The sequence below is a fragment of the Amblyomma americanum genome, chromosome 5 (assembly GCF_052857255.1).
Source record: "Amblyomma americanum isolate KBUSLIRL-KWMA chromosome 5, ASM5285725v1, whole genome shotgun sequence".
Taxonomy (NCBI): Eukaryota; Metazoa; Arthropoda; class Arachnida; order Ixodida; family Ixodidae; genus Amblyomma; species Amblyomma americanum.
In genome coordinates, this window is record NC_135501.1 from 174,064,356 (window position 1) to 174,078,526 (window position 14,171).

The following is a 14,171-nucleotide window of genomic DNA, read 5'->3' on the forward strand; positions in this document are numbered from 1 at the left end:
CTACTCCGAGCAGAAAGGGCAAAGCTGCCCAGAGATGCCAGGTGCGCCCTTATGTTCTCCGGAGATAACGTAAAACATGTGGATCATTGTACTTATTTTGATCCACTTCTGGCTCATTCCACTACAAAGTTTATTTGGCTCTACGTTCTAGGTCGCTTTTCTAAATTTACCCCTCACTCAGTCCAGTAGGCTACGGCGCCAACATTATTTTGCCTAGCGGAGGCACTAGTTCCTATGCAGCATTGTTGCGCAGCCCAACATCGATTCTGGCTTTGTTCGCATGGAATTAAAGGCCGGCCGTGATTAACAGTCAATGTGTGCACAGTGCTAGCAAACTGATTTCACGCTGTTGTGCTGCGATGAATGAAGGGTTGTAAATGCATTCTTGTTTTGGCTGAACGTGCTCGCAGTGATGTAACGCTACAACTGCAACACACTTAGGAGTTCACAGTCCCAACTAGGTGACTTTCATCATGCGGTATTCGAATTTTTGATTATGTTAAGTAAAATATATATTACTGCATGGTAGAACCACCATGCTGGAACCTGCATGGTATTGCCATGTACATAGAGATGACGTCTCATTACATAAACCTGCCCATGCGAGCGATGTTTTAATGAAGCGAATGTAAGCCCCACGAATGCAAAAACATGAATGTTGCGTGTCCGCCAGGAATCTTCTTTGTTTCTTCAATGCGTACTGCATTGCGTACTGCGTACTTCGTACTTGAAACTGGCACTCAGAGAGCCGCTAAAGACATGCGTACGCAGTTTTCGCAAGAGCTGGTCACATTGCCCGCGCGTGCTGGGAAGGAAAGCTCGAAAGAAATGCTGCGGCCGAAGTGACAGCTGTCATGCTCTCCGCGACATCCATAGCTTCACAACCAAACTTAGCCAATCCAAACTTATCGCTGATCCACTATCAGTGCATTCTGGTCATGCCTTTTCCAAGCAGAGCTTTCATATAGATGTCCTACGACGACCCAAACGTGGCTCCATTCCAGGCGCGGGAGAGAGGAAAAACCCATTAAGCTGCGAGGGGAGGTCAAGGTTGCGTAGTCTTGCCTCAATATCCTTAGTGCCATGAGATGGCGCTAGAACTGGGATCGTGTGACACCAACATAATTCGCTTCATATCGCGCACGCATAAATCTCAGCTCTCGCTGAGATGATGACGCGGTAAAATTAGCGAAAAAGAAGATGCTGTGAAAATTGATATCGCTGCTGCCATACTCACTCGACGGCCAGTTTGAATTGCGCATCGTAAATGCTATAAGCGTCCGTGCAGTCGTAAAGGCCGAGTGCTATTATCGTTATTTTATTCTTGTCGTTGCCTTGCATGGTTTTTGGTTTCTGCGAAGAAAGCACGTTGGGAACAGTTAGGTAGCAAAAAATAGGTAGTCCATGTAATGAACTGCACAATTCACAGTGATCAATGCGAATGATGGCGCAAGGCAATGCGTTAGCATATCTGTCTTGATTTCGTGAGCTCACTGAGCCGAGCATTCTTTCTTCATCTTCATCCCTGGACGTGGATTCACTCTCTCCCCCTCCCCCAATCGGTTTCGCCGGCGCGCCGCGCCGCCGGCAGCTGCTCCGCACCACGTGACCAAACACGTGAGCAGCCACGGCGCCGCCATGGATCTGAAGGGTGGCCACGCAGCTCAATGGGTGCCACGCTCGAAGTGCTAGCGTAGTGTAGCTATCGCTAAAAACCGCACTTTCAGTAGTTGCATCTGGGGTGTTCCTCTTCCGGTACATCAGACTGTCAGGCTAACAAAAAAGAAAACTGTAGAATTAAGCTTACCGGCTTAGCGCATTAATCAGCGAAAGCTGGTTGAAATTAGTGGTGTTTCTGGCAGGTAAGGTATGAACGGTAGCGCTAACACAAGCATATGGACAGTCATTTTAAGCGCGCGGCGAGCTAACCAGATACAAAAATAGCCACTTGGCTTTGCTTTCTGTTTCTCGCAAGATTAGCTACTTGGCTTCGCCTCTCTTTTCGGGCATGTTTAGCTACTTGACTTTGTCTCGCTTGTTTCGAACACGCTTAGGTACTTGGCTTAGCCTCCACCTAACACGCGTCCGACTTTCCCGTCGGAATGGAGAATATGCACTTGCACCCGTTATATAGCCCCTCTACGAGCATCTCACGGAGCCCACTTTTCGCGAACTTCCGTCGTGGTCTCGTCTTCGCGTCTCGCCAACGCGACATTGATTCCACGCTTGACTCTCCGCGACGTTCGCAAGCTCCATGCGGCTGCTGTTACCCGATACGGACCATCGCCGTGTGTAGCGACCCTTCTCTTTACCTCGTTCAATCACCTCGCTAGTCTATCTCCCGTCTCTGACACGAGCGAGGCGCCGGAGCCTCGGCAAGTCGCGGCACCGCTTTCCTTCTTTCATTCCGACCTTCCTCCCTGCCCCCGAGGCGCGGCTGTCAGTCTTTCCTTCTCTCCACGTCCTATCTACGCCAGCTGCAGCTAACCGACTTTTCCTCACCTCCTAGACTGCGCGCTCTGCTCTGCCGGTGATAGCAACCGGCAGTGCTCGTTCCCGGTTTTCTCTCTCTCCTGTTTACGGGAGAGAGAACGCTTTACTTCTAACATGTTGCTGCTGCCGTTGTACCCCCAAAATGGCTTGTACTGAATGGCTTGTATAAAAATACTAGAGCTTTGGCTGTAAAAATGGGGTAATTAACTGTCTTTGGGTAGTCCCTGCTGTGACTGTGGGGTGGAGTCAGCAGCGTAACATACTAGAGGTTCGGGTAAAGGTCACAATGGTAACGTCATTTGATTGGTCCAATGAGAGAAGTACTCGTCGTACTCTGCTTTACGTGCGAGGAGGAACTCGCCGCGAACTATACGCCACGAATAAGTCCCAGACCCATATATCAGGAAGGGATCCTGCCAGCCAGTGGTGGAAAAAGACCGGCGGCTCCCAATTTCAACCGAGAGAGCTGTACTGTTTTGGAGCCGACAGCAGGGTTATAAAGCAGCCTTACTTTCTAAGATCAGAGTAAGCTGGCTGCAGTTCCCTTACGTACTCTACTCCGTATTGATATGTTTTCACTACTTCACACGTCAGGGAGTGGATAAAATTGCGGCCTCGCTCAATTGGTGGAGGCGATAGTTTGCGAGTCGACATATTCTCCATATTGTTTGCATTTATCCTTTTTGACTTGACGAACCATAGTGATTCCAATATAAGAATAAAGCCAAAAGTCACTGAAACTTGAAAAAAATCCATAGAGAGATATTTCTCTTTTGAGGTTCCTCAGAGGCAGATTAGTAAAAAATAATGCAATAAATTTTACCACAAAAGACGGTTGACAAGAATGTGTAGCAAAAGAACCTGAATGCCGAAGGTGTACTCCCAGCCCCCGAACTCCGCACGTCCTGTACTGTGCTCTACTGAATGCCAACATCTGCCGTCACAGTCCAGAGGGGGGGGGAGGTGGGAGGGGGGGGGGTTGGTGACTGCTCTCAAGTTTAGGCTACACTCGACACAAAAGCCGAAAAGGTTGGACAGCCGCCGCCTTAGCTCATTTGTAGAGCAACGCACGCAACAAGCGGAGGTCGTGGGTTCGGATCTAAGTGGAGGCAGGTCGTTTAGTCTGGAACTTCGGGAAATATTTTTCTGGTTATTCTCGTGGCGTGTAGTTGGAATTTTTCCTCGAAGGCAAAGCAATATAGTATGAGTACTTGCCGAAAATGCTTTTGGTCTATAATTTCTTATTGATTTACGGCAAATAGTAGACAATCCAGTAAGCTTTAACTGGCTTAACTCCTTGCTTTCGTACTGCGATACTGCAATATTCTACTTTTCTTTTTTGTTATGCGACTCGTTCCCTTTTTCGAAGCCATTTATTCAAGGTCGCATGCGCGCTCATTTCTGGAAAAGTCGTTTTTTAATCACTCAGGTTCCATACGTTCTTTTAGCAATCACTCTCGACATGTCCTCCACGGCGACACTCATTTTGGTTCCTTGGTCTGAGATAGCTGCGAATCCGCAATCCTTAAGTCCCTGCTCGTTTCCGCGTTTCCATTTCGTCAACAGTTAATATAGAAGCGTGACTCAATAAATCAAATAGCTTTTGTTCGAACTGTCCCTGAAAGTAAAATGTCTGGTTTGAGCGCAGAGTTTTTCGTCACGCCTGCTTGTACTGTTGGATGCACACAAGTTTCCACCTCGACTGCAGAACAATTGCAATTTGTAACTTTACTATGATGAATGGACATCCGTGTCGCTTAAAAAAACTGATCGCCACTGAGTCCGGGAGCTTTCAAGGCCCAAGATGTGAACGACGTCGTCCAAAGGAACGTTCACTGTCCTCAGGTTGCCCAGGGGTACCTAACACTGGTCACAAAAATGCTGGCACGCTCATAAGCACAATTGACGCACAAAGGTGAGGTGGCGCGATTACTCTAGGGGCAGCCATACCGATGTAAAGGTGAAATTCGTGCTCAGGAGATACAGGAGAGTAGCTCTGTTGTGCGCTAAGCCTTGTGTGCACAGAAATGTGATGTACCGCAATAGAAAAGTGATGTAGCGCTATCTGCTTCGCGACCTCACCCTTTGGGACAGCCGCCCGTAGAACGAGAAGCAAATGATTGTATACACTAGCCGGTTTGATAGCCGGATGCGACAAAACTTTTACGCTTAAAAGAAATTTCTCAAACTTTCTAAAACCATTTACGTAAATTTTCGTGCTTAGCGGGTTGAATGTTTTTGGAAATGTCTTCAAGCTTCTGTCTCACTGTGTTTTGGTTTTCAGTGCTTACTTTTGGTGCGAGGTGATTAGAAAAAGTTTATTTACATATGTACAAGTGAAACAGCAACGCTATATATGAACATTAACACTAAACATTCCCATGAACATTCACACTCGAGAAGCTAAGCGGGCCAACAAGAAATAAATGAGGACAGTGGATTAACATAAAAGGATTTGGGGAGTAGGCATGTCACCAGGAGAACAAGGAGGGACTACTATATGGCGTTGAGGGGTGCGAGGTGGGTTGGGCAGCCAGGAATGAGTTTGGCATATGTTGGAAACGGGGGTAAAGAGAGCCTAGAATCCTTTACTGTTTAGCTAAAATATTCCCCTCTATTGTCGAATTTTTAAAGTTTGTTTTAGCAAGCAGGCTTGGAGTTTGTGCGCTCATCGTTTCAGTGCATTGTTATGAACATTCTACGACTGCTCTAATTTGCACACTGATTCACCCCTTCAGAGACGCTGTTCGTGCAATACCTGAAGTGGCAGCAAAGTGAAAAAGTTTGACTGTATTACCCGTAGAGCATTTATAACTTATATTATTGATGGTTTTATCCGTAACACAATAAAAACGCAAGTTAGCAGATGTTGCGAGCCGCGGCATCTGCCATTGAAGCACCCGAGATGTGGTCGTACAGCATTTGTCCCTGTTGGGGCTTTTCTGTGGTCCTTCAATTGGAATGCTTCAAAGAACGTGAAGGGGGGGGGATTTTAAGACCATCGAATTTCGTATACGAGTAAGATTCTGACTCAGTCGCCCCATACTGATCCCGCGAGTTTGTCTCGGTACGTTGCCGTGTACACGCTTGAATTCTGGTATGGAGCATTTTTATCATTCTCTTCCATCACTTTTAAACTATTATCAGCCACTGAATTTTGATTTATTTAGTTGTTCCACTGTTAAAACTTAGATACCTGTTTGCTGATTGACTAACGTGATTTCATCTATTCTGGTGTTTTATCTAGCTCAAGACTTCTTCTTTTCTTCTGCATTGATCGAGTGTCTTGATATGCTTATCGCTTGTTCATTCATTGATGCTGACAGTGTTCATTTTATCTGGCCCAAGACTTTCTTTTATTTTGTTTTGATCGAGTGTGTATTTGTTTATCACTTGTTTATCCTCTGGTGCTGTGTAGACGCTGCGTTATATACGGCTCTGCAGAGTCGTCAAGCTGCCAGGTGGCAACTTTTTTTCCGTAGCCCCTCCATCTGTAGCACCAGATGAAAAATAAAGATTTGATTTGATTTGAACTTAGTTGTTCTTGGTGGTTTTTACGCAGAAAACACCGAAACGGACGACGCCATTCTAGCTACATTTGAAGCCAGATTTTCACATTGACATTCCGCTCATAAGTTGGCGTCCCTTCAATCCCCATTGCGTCGAACCTTGAATGGGCCATTCATTCCCTGCGTAGTTCTCCAATAGTACAGAGTAACTGTCCTGTCGGAAAAAATGTCTTGAAAGATGGGGCAGTCTCGTGTACTTACTTCTAACACATTTTTCGCTTTAGTTACGAGCTGGGCTAGTTTCCCTTTTTGTGTGATAACGGTGAGTAGGCCGTAGTTTTGCACGTTGTTCCCTGCCAGGGCATTCATCTCCTTGGTAACTTTTTGATCGCCGAGGATTTTTTCGTCGATGTATCTGGAAGCAAATAGGACAAATTGTTCCGAAACCATCGTGAGCAGGAACAACATTTAGAAAAAACTTTAAATGAAGTGTCAAAAAGCGAGAACAGTGTCTCTGCTCACGTGCAGTCATATGTTTGTCGGTAAGTCATAAAGTTGAATGGCGCAAGGGACCGAACACAGAAAGACACAGACAGAAAGAGCGCCTACTACCAACTGAGTTAATTGCGGAAAACATCACCTTTATATGCCAGTACATTATCACCACCAGTGCGTTATCATAGCCAGGACAAGCTAACAAGAAAAACATATGTACAGAAAAAAAATACATTTATGCATAAAAGCCAGAGAATTGCTACTCAGAACAAGGCATGAAAAATTTCTGTCTCTGTGTCTTCCTGTGTTCGTTTCCTTGCGCCATTCAACTTTATGATGAACCAACTAGCCCAGCAGCAAGTACTTCTGTTTGTCGGTAGTTTGCATTGTGCCTGTGTAACGTACCTTCACATGTATAATGTGTGTTTCACATTAGATTTGACACAATTTTTAAAAATGTATTTTTGAGTTAGAAGAGAGCTTTTCTTGGCAATGCATTGTCAGCAGTGTAGTACATGAGAATACAACTAAGACGTGCAAAATAGCAGGCCGGTTAACTAATACTGAATACTTAAATTCTTAACTGCTACTGTTAGGCTCTGTCAATATTGGGACGCTTGTAGCCTACTGAGTAATACCTATATCAGATTTTAGAACTTCGAAGCTGCGGTTGCTCTCGGCAATGTGATAATAATAATAATAATAATAATAATAATAATAATAATAATAATAATAATAATAATAATAATAATAATAATAATAATAATAATAATAATAATAATAATAATAATAATAATAATAATAATAATATTAATATAAAATAATAATAATAATAATAATAATAATAATAATTGGTTTTTGTAGAAAGAAAATGGCGTAGTATCTGTCTCATATCTTTGGGCACCTGAATTAAGGAGCCTAGCTGTAATAGCTAAAAAGATAACTATTCAATATTAGTTAACCAGCTCGCTAGTTAATACATCATAACATGTATTATAATGTTCTACACCGAAAACAGCGCTCTTCTAACTTAAAAAGCCAATTTTCTAAAACTTTGTAAAGTCTTGAGGGAAACAGACTGTATAGTCTTGCATACATTACAGAAATCAAGTAACCTATTTCAATGACTACTCTTTCATCTGATTTCAGTTGTCTGTTAGAACCAACGCACGAGAAACAACTGAACGTTTGCGGAGAAATAATCGATCGCAGTTACGCTATTTTTGGCTTTATTATCACAGCTCAAAATACGCATATAAGAAACAGCTGCTCCTCCGCATCCCGACCATTGCTTCTCTAATGCGAAACAATCCGGTGCCACATCAATGTTTGCCACCGAGTTCTGGTTCTAGCGCTCGACTGCTGAAAAAATTAAATTGATTACAGAAAGAGTTACACCTTCGAAAAAGCAATTAATCTATTATAAACTTCGAAAAGAATAGAGTTTATTACAAGCAAGCAACTGTGACGCGCTACATGCATGTTTGAACGTGCACAGGCAAATTTTTGAACGTTTACAAATTATTATTTGAAGACCTTCTAGGATGCGTCATTGCGGTTTGAATTGGTTTGGTTTATAGGGGCATGAAGTCCAAAAGCTAGTCAAGCTTTGAGGGATGCCGTAGTAAAGGGCTCCAGAAATTTCGACCACCTGTGGTTCTTAAACGTGCACTGACATTGCATAGTACATGGGTTTCTAGAAATTCGCCTCCATCGAAATTCGAACGCCGCGGCATGTATCAAATCCGCGTCTTTCGGGTTACCAGCCGAGTGCCATAACCAGTGAGCCACCGCGGCGGCATTAAACATTTCGTAAATAATTTATTTCCTTGTGTGCAGATTCTTGCGGGCTAAACGGCTTTAGTGAAGAGGTTTGTTTTAAAAAAAATAGAAATACAACAGTAGAATGGAGCGATTAGTACAAGAGTTGATAAAATAGTTGCTTGATCATACAAAACTTGAGCCGTTTTAAAACCGGTGAGGATTTCGGATGTCTGCCATGGCTGAATGAAGGACACTTCGTTCTGCTGATGAGCGTAAAAGAAATCTCAGAAAAAAAGGCTTAGTTTTGTCGCATGGATTACAGACCGCGTAGGTGCGATCATTGCGGAAATAAACATGATGCAGAGGTTGGATCAGTTCAGTGCGTAAATGGGACTGTTGAAATATTTGTGAAATAAGCAGAGCCACAAAATTATGCCGTGAAGCTAACATTGCGGATATCGCAAGTGAAGTTGCTGAATCTAATGGAAAAGAATTTCTAATGGATAGGATTCCATCAATTTAACGCCGACACTTCTGGTTATGTTAATGGAAGAGTTAAGAAGTTAGAAAATGCGTTAAGAACAGCTAGAAACAGCCAAGAAGCTTGAAATACCGGCAGCGCTTGGAAAACTGAAAAATTGCTCCAGTGCCCAATTCCGAGGGATCATTATCTGCCTGCCGCCACCAATGGCGCAGGCGACATGCGCTCCGAAAACAGTGCGAAAATAGCAAGTGAAGTTACTCAGTCTAATCAAAAAGAAGTATCGTGTGCTACCAAATGGGCACTGGACGTCCGATGGACGTCCTAAACATCCACAGGCCGTCTAAGGGAGTTTCAGTGGCCATCGGGTAGCGCTCATAGTGGTAATTCCCCGCACTTAGACATTGCGAAAATCGCAGGTGAAGTTACTCAATCTATTGGAAAAGAATTATCGTGTGCTACCAAATGGGCACTGGAACTCTCCTGGACGTCCGATGGACGTCCTAAACATGCACAGGACATCTAAGGGAGTTTCAGTGGCCATCGGGTAGCGCTCATAGTGGTCATTCCCCTCACTTAGACATTGTCTGTCTGCCTGTCTGAGGAACTGATAGAGCGGGACTCACTGGATGTCGAGAGAAATCCCGCCCTTGGTCTTGCTACGCTTCTTCATCTCCATCTTGAATTCGTTCCAGCTGTAGTCATTCTGGGCGCCGTGTAGCTTGTTACCCGTCACGAGGACATCGACGTAGTACAGGAAGGTGCATAGGCCGTCGGGCGGTATCATGTACGGCATGACGGCCCGGCTTCCCACTGTGCAGACCAGCTCATTGACGGAGACTGTGGGGGCGTGGGAGAAAGGAAAGCAGCGAGTCACGTGACCCTTTTGCGCATTCGCGGAATGTGCGCAACTGGAACGCTTCGTCTGCAGCGGACTCGGCAAATAAATAAAAAAGAACTATTAACATCAAAAACCTAAGTGCTCTTAGAGAGAGAATTCATCCACCGGCCTACATTTATTCCTAGCGGCTGCCTGGGCCAGCCTATAGGGGTAAAAAATATCCTGCTGTTATACAGGGCGTTTCACCTAAGGCTTCACAGAATTTCGAGCTGTAGACATTTTTAGTGAGAAGGACGCTTTTTTGGCATAGCAGTGTCAGTAGTGTTGTACGTCAGAAAACAGCTAAGACGTGCTAACTAACGGATTGGTTAACAAGTGCTAAATTAGTTAACGTTTTGACTATTATAGTGTGAAGCTCCTTAATTAGTGAGAGATGTGCAGCACATTGTAAGTGATATCCGTGTCAGTTTTTAGAATTTCGAAAACGTGGTTACCCTCGGTGCTGTGGCCGAATAAGTTCTGGCTACATCGCGGAAAAATACATTCGCTTTCGAGAAGCTTGCACGCAAAGCAACCTTTACAGTGCCCATAACCCGTCGAAATAGCCAAAATTTGTTGGGCCACAGCGCGTAACCGAGGGTAACCGCGGGTAACCGCGTTCTCGAGATTCTAAAAACTGACAAAGGCATTAATTACAGTGGTCTACACGCCTCTCAATATTTAAGGAGCTTACCAGTAATAGTTAAAAATCTAACTATTCAATTTCAGTTAACCAGTCTGCTAGTCAGCACGACTTAGCAGTATTCTGATGTACTATACCACTGACAATGATACGCCGGAAAAAGCGCCCTTCTAGCTCGAAAAGCCTATTTTTAAAAATTTTGTAAAATCTTAGATAAAACACCTTGCATACTCCTGCCGACCCCCTGCCACTCCCGCTTCCTTTCGCGGTTATTTAAAAATGAGGCGCGTCTACATCGCGCAAAAATGCCTCTTCTTTCGAGAAGCTTGCAGGCAAAGCAACCTTTCCAGTGCACATTGCGCCCGCCAACTGTGTTCGTTCTTTCTCTCTATCTCTAGAAAAATTATTGTACAAAACAGTCTAACTTGTGAAAGTTCAAAATGAGAAATCTACATCACCCTGAGTCGTTGCTGTCTCTACTGTGAAAACTGTATTTAGTTTGACTTAGTACCGTCAACGTCGGTTGCTTACTGAGATAACAGTGCACAGCTTCATTTATGTACGCTATGGTAAAGCCAACAGCCATAGTGAGCAGGTAACCTTTACCGTGTACAATTATGTACCGAAATCGTAAACAGGAGGGAAAAATATTAAGTAGCCTAGCTTAGCGCTGTTATTTTAAATATTCAACGAAGCCTCGATGTTGACGATAGGACGGTTAAAAATGGATCGGTAGAAGGAGTGAGTTCCAAAGATTTGACGTTGAGTGCAGTGGTACCTTTGTCCAAAAAGCTTGGCTTGGAAGATTGTTGGACAGGTACATGTGTGATCTGATTGGACAAACATCTTGAATATTAAAAAAAGTGTAAGGTCCTACTATAGAAAGTTTTAAGGTAATTGTCTATTCCAATCTGTAGTAACTTTGAAAGGTTTTCCATCGCCCGCGTTAGCAGTTAAAAATGCAATGGAAACCCAACTGTAAACGCTTTTGACAATCGCAAAAACGTTAGTAGCAAAAAGATGCAAGCCTTTTGACTGATATCTGCGGATACATAGAATTTTATATCAAGACCTTACAGAATATGAAAAAGTTTTGTTCATAAATTGGTTCCCGTTCAAAAATGCTTTTGGCTAAAATTGTTGGGTTTGAATGCTCCAAACATATGGTACTGACAACTGTTACGTTACCAATTATACGTCGCTTCTTTTTGTAAAGCGTTGTCTCCAAACCTTACTCTTTGCGTTATTATTACAACCAGCCCTACCGAAAAGTTCCATTTGAGCTGCTCGTATGAAATTATGCGAATATGGAGTCCATAAGGTAAATAAGGATAAGGAGTCCATAAGATACAGAAAAATAAATAGAATCCATATCATGTCCGTATGGAGTCCATAAGCATTCATCTTTTTCATACGAGTTCCATAAATATTTGGTGATGTCATATGGTGTCCGCAAGCTTCCAAACATGCTTCTCATATACTCCACACAGACTCCATACGCTGCATACAGTTCATATGGAGACGTAGTATTATGGGACTCGTCGTATGGAAATTTTCAGTAGAGTGTGGCGGCAGCCATGCCCGTGACCAGCAATGCAACCTGATGTTTCCACCGAATAGGACACCATTACAAATGGCTGGTAACACAGAGCGATGGTAGCGCTCTTCGGACTCAGAAGCCGCTACTTCGAAACCTATTACCAGGAATTTGGGACAAGTGCTACTTATGCTTCTCTTGCCGGCCACTAGGTTGCACAAGGCTTTGAACATTCAAAAATAGCGCGATGACATCATTCTTGGCGTGAGAAAGAAAGACTGACTAAGCGGCTCCAGAAAAATGTGATAGGCAGCTAGGCCTAGCGACAGTGGTTGGGGCATTGTCCCCAATTCCTGGCAGTGCATTGAATGCGAGCAGCATTTTATTCTCAGCTCTCCCTTTATTTTCCCACATTTGTTTGAAAAACCCCTCCCTGCCTTCGGACCTCTCTAGATGTATCCATTAATAACTTCTAGTAGTGCTATAAAACCACCGCGACTACTCCCTACTAAGTTTATAATATGAGAGACGCTCGACATCGGGTGCGAATGCCATAATTTTTTAGAACAAGTTTCTATGTGTTTTGCTAGAGGTTCCAACTACTATCGCATTCCCCTTTTTCTGAGACGTAACAATATCTACTGAGAGAGTTCTCAGGCGCTTAATAACCACTCGAGGGCACGCTGCCTGACTAGTAGTAAAGGATGGACAGTTACCGACCGGATTGGCATTCCACTCCTACCGGCAATGGTCATCCCATTACAAACATTTCAGGCAGTACGCAAGGCCGGCTTCCGATAAATAAATGATATTCCAGCACTCAGTAGGCGCATTGACAGCATAGGCTGGAGCTTACATGGCTTCGGCGGCTCGGGTTTAGTCGTCCCACCTTCAGGCGTCCCTGGTTTAGTAGGCCCACCTTCAGTCTGAGCAGGGTCATCAACCGTAGGATTCGCACCGGGCTCCTTCGTTGCTTTCGAAGGCTTATCCCCCTTATCGGTGTCTTTGCCGCCTGGTCTTTTACCTGCGATATTAAAGCAGTTCTTCCATTACGCCCGTCACGCACACAGAAGAAAGTTGACGCCGAACGGCATGACAAGGTGGGTACGCAGAAAGTCTGTAGCTTTTACATAGAGACGTTAGTTTTTAAGCTGAGGATAAAAATTTTGTGCGGGATTTGAGACAAGAGCGACACAGTGGTGGACGCTCTGAGCATTTAAGTGTCAACTACGCGTCCAATGACGTTCCAGCTGCACGGCGAAACGTCCTTTCAAAACAAAAAAAATGCGAAAACCAGTGAACCAGCCACATGTGTTAAGCTTAGGCGCTCTGTTTGCATCTCCACTTCCTTCTGGATACAAAAAGCTCAAAACGGTGATGCCCCGCACTTGAACTACTGGAGTAATGGCATATGAGGGAATGATGACACGCAACGTAGTGGAGGGTCGCAGTACTTACCAATCGACGACATGGCGGCTAGAAAGGAAAGAAGCCATTCCCATTATTGTGTGAACAGACAGTTTAGCTTGAGTGTGCATACTTCAAACCGCAAACTGGTAACTAACCTGCACCAGGTATTTGCCTCAACCGACATACACTGCTGATTACAGCCTTAGACGTAAGCTAATGCCTTAAGTATCGGCCAGGTATCGGCATACGTTGCGAAGTATATAGCTCTCCTCATGCCATCCTAAACAACGCTGCGATGGCTTAACTACAAAAACATGACGGAAGAATTGGGGCTCGTACTGTCGTCCTCCGGGTCGAAAAGGCCGCATTAATTCACTTCTCTGCTGGGCCTGTGGAAGTCCCTGCTTGCCGAGAGGAGTATTTGGTTGTTAATGGTCACAGCCTTGATCCATCCACTTCCTGCTAATGGGTGGCGCTACCTCTGCTGACTATACGAGAAAAAGAGTAGAGTACTTGTGGCGTAAAAACCGAATGAAGAAATTTGCATGAAGCGCTACACAAAATTGTGTAATATAGCTTAGAATATCAAAGAGCCTTGAAAGGGAGAAAAGTAAATAAAAGCAATGAAAATAATCGAAGAAAAAATACAAAACAGATAAAACAGCCACATGAATGTACTAAGCAAGGTGGCACCTGCCACCACCCCATTACAAAGGGGTTGCTAATTGTTATCTATGTACCGCCTGTCTTTGGCGAACATGGCCCTCGAAATGTTCAGTGGTGAAATCGTTACCCCATAGGTGGTGTTGGCGAGAAACTTATCGGCTCAACAGAATTAAACAGTTCGGGATCTATAATTCCCGCATCCTTTCAGGATAGCCCTAGCGCAGCATAAGTACACAGGATGCATAGTGCGATTACTACGCGCAATGGTAGTGTGGTACCATGACATAAAATAA

General features: G+C 44.2%; 1 protein-coding gene across 1 annotated transcript; it reads right to left on the bottom strand.

Moving 5' to 3' along the window:
* Nucleotides 1-1,233: 1,233 nt before the first annotated feature.
* LOC144134365 (uncharacterized) lies at nucleotides 1,234-12,821 on the bottom strand. Its single transcript, XM_077667289.1, has 4 exons — nucleotides 12,659-12,821; nucleotides 9,369-9,582; nucleotides 6,264-6,417; nucleotides 1,234-1,353 (listed from the first exon to the last, which is right to left on the bottom strand). Exons 2-4 carry the CDS (start codon nucleotides 9,536-9,538, stop codon nucleotides 1,234-1,236), a joined length of 444 nt encoding a protein of 147 aa, XP_077523415.1. The 5' UTR covers nucleotides 9,539-9,582; nucleotides 12,659-12,821.
* Between the last annotated feature and the right edge of the window lie 1,350 nt (nucleotides 12,822-14,171).

Excerpts from the sequence above, each read along its gene's own strand:
- LOC144134365 (XM_077667289.1), bottom strand. The coding sequence starts at position 9,538 with ATGCCGTACATGATACCGCCCGACGGCCTATGCACCTTCCTGTACTAC. Across the intron at positions 6,418-9,368 it reads GGGATTTCTCTCGACATCCA|ATACATCGACGAAAAAATCC; the intron begins GTGAGTCCCGCT and ends ATTTGCTTCCAG. Across the intron at positions 1,354-6,263 it reads AAGCGAAAAATGTGTTAGAA|AAACCAAAAACCATGCAAGG; the intron begins GTAAGTACACGA and ends CTTTCTTCGCAG.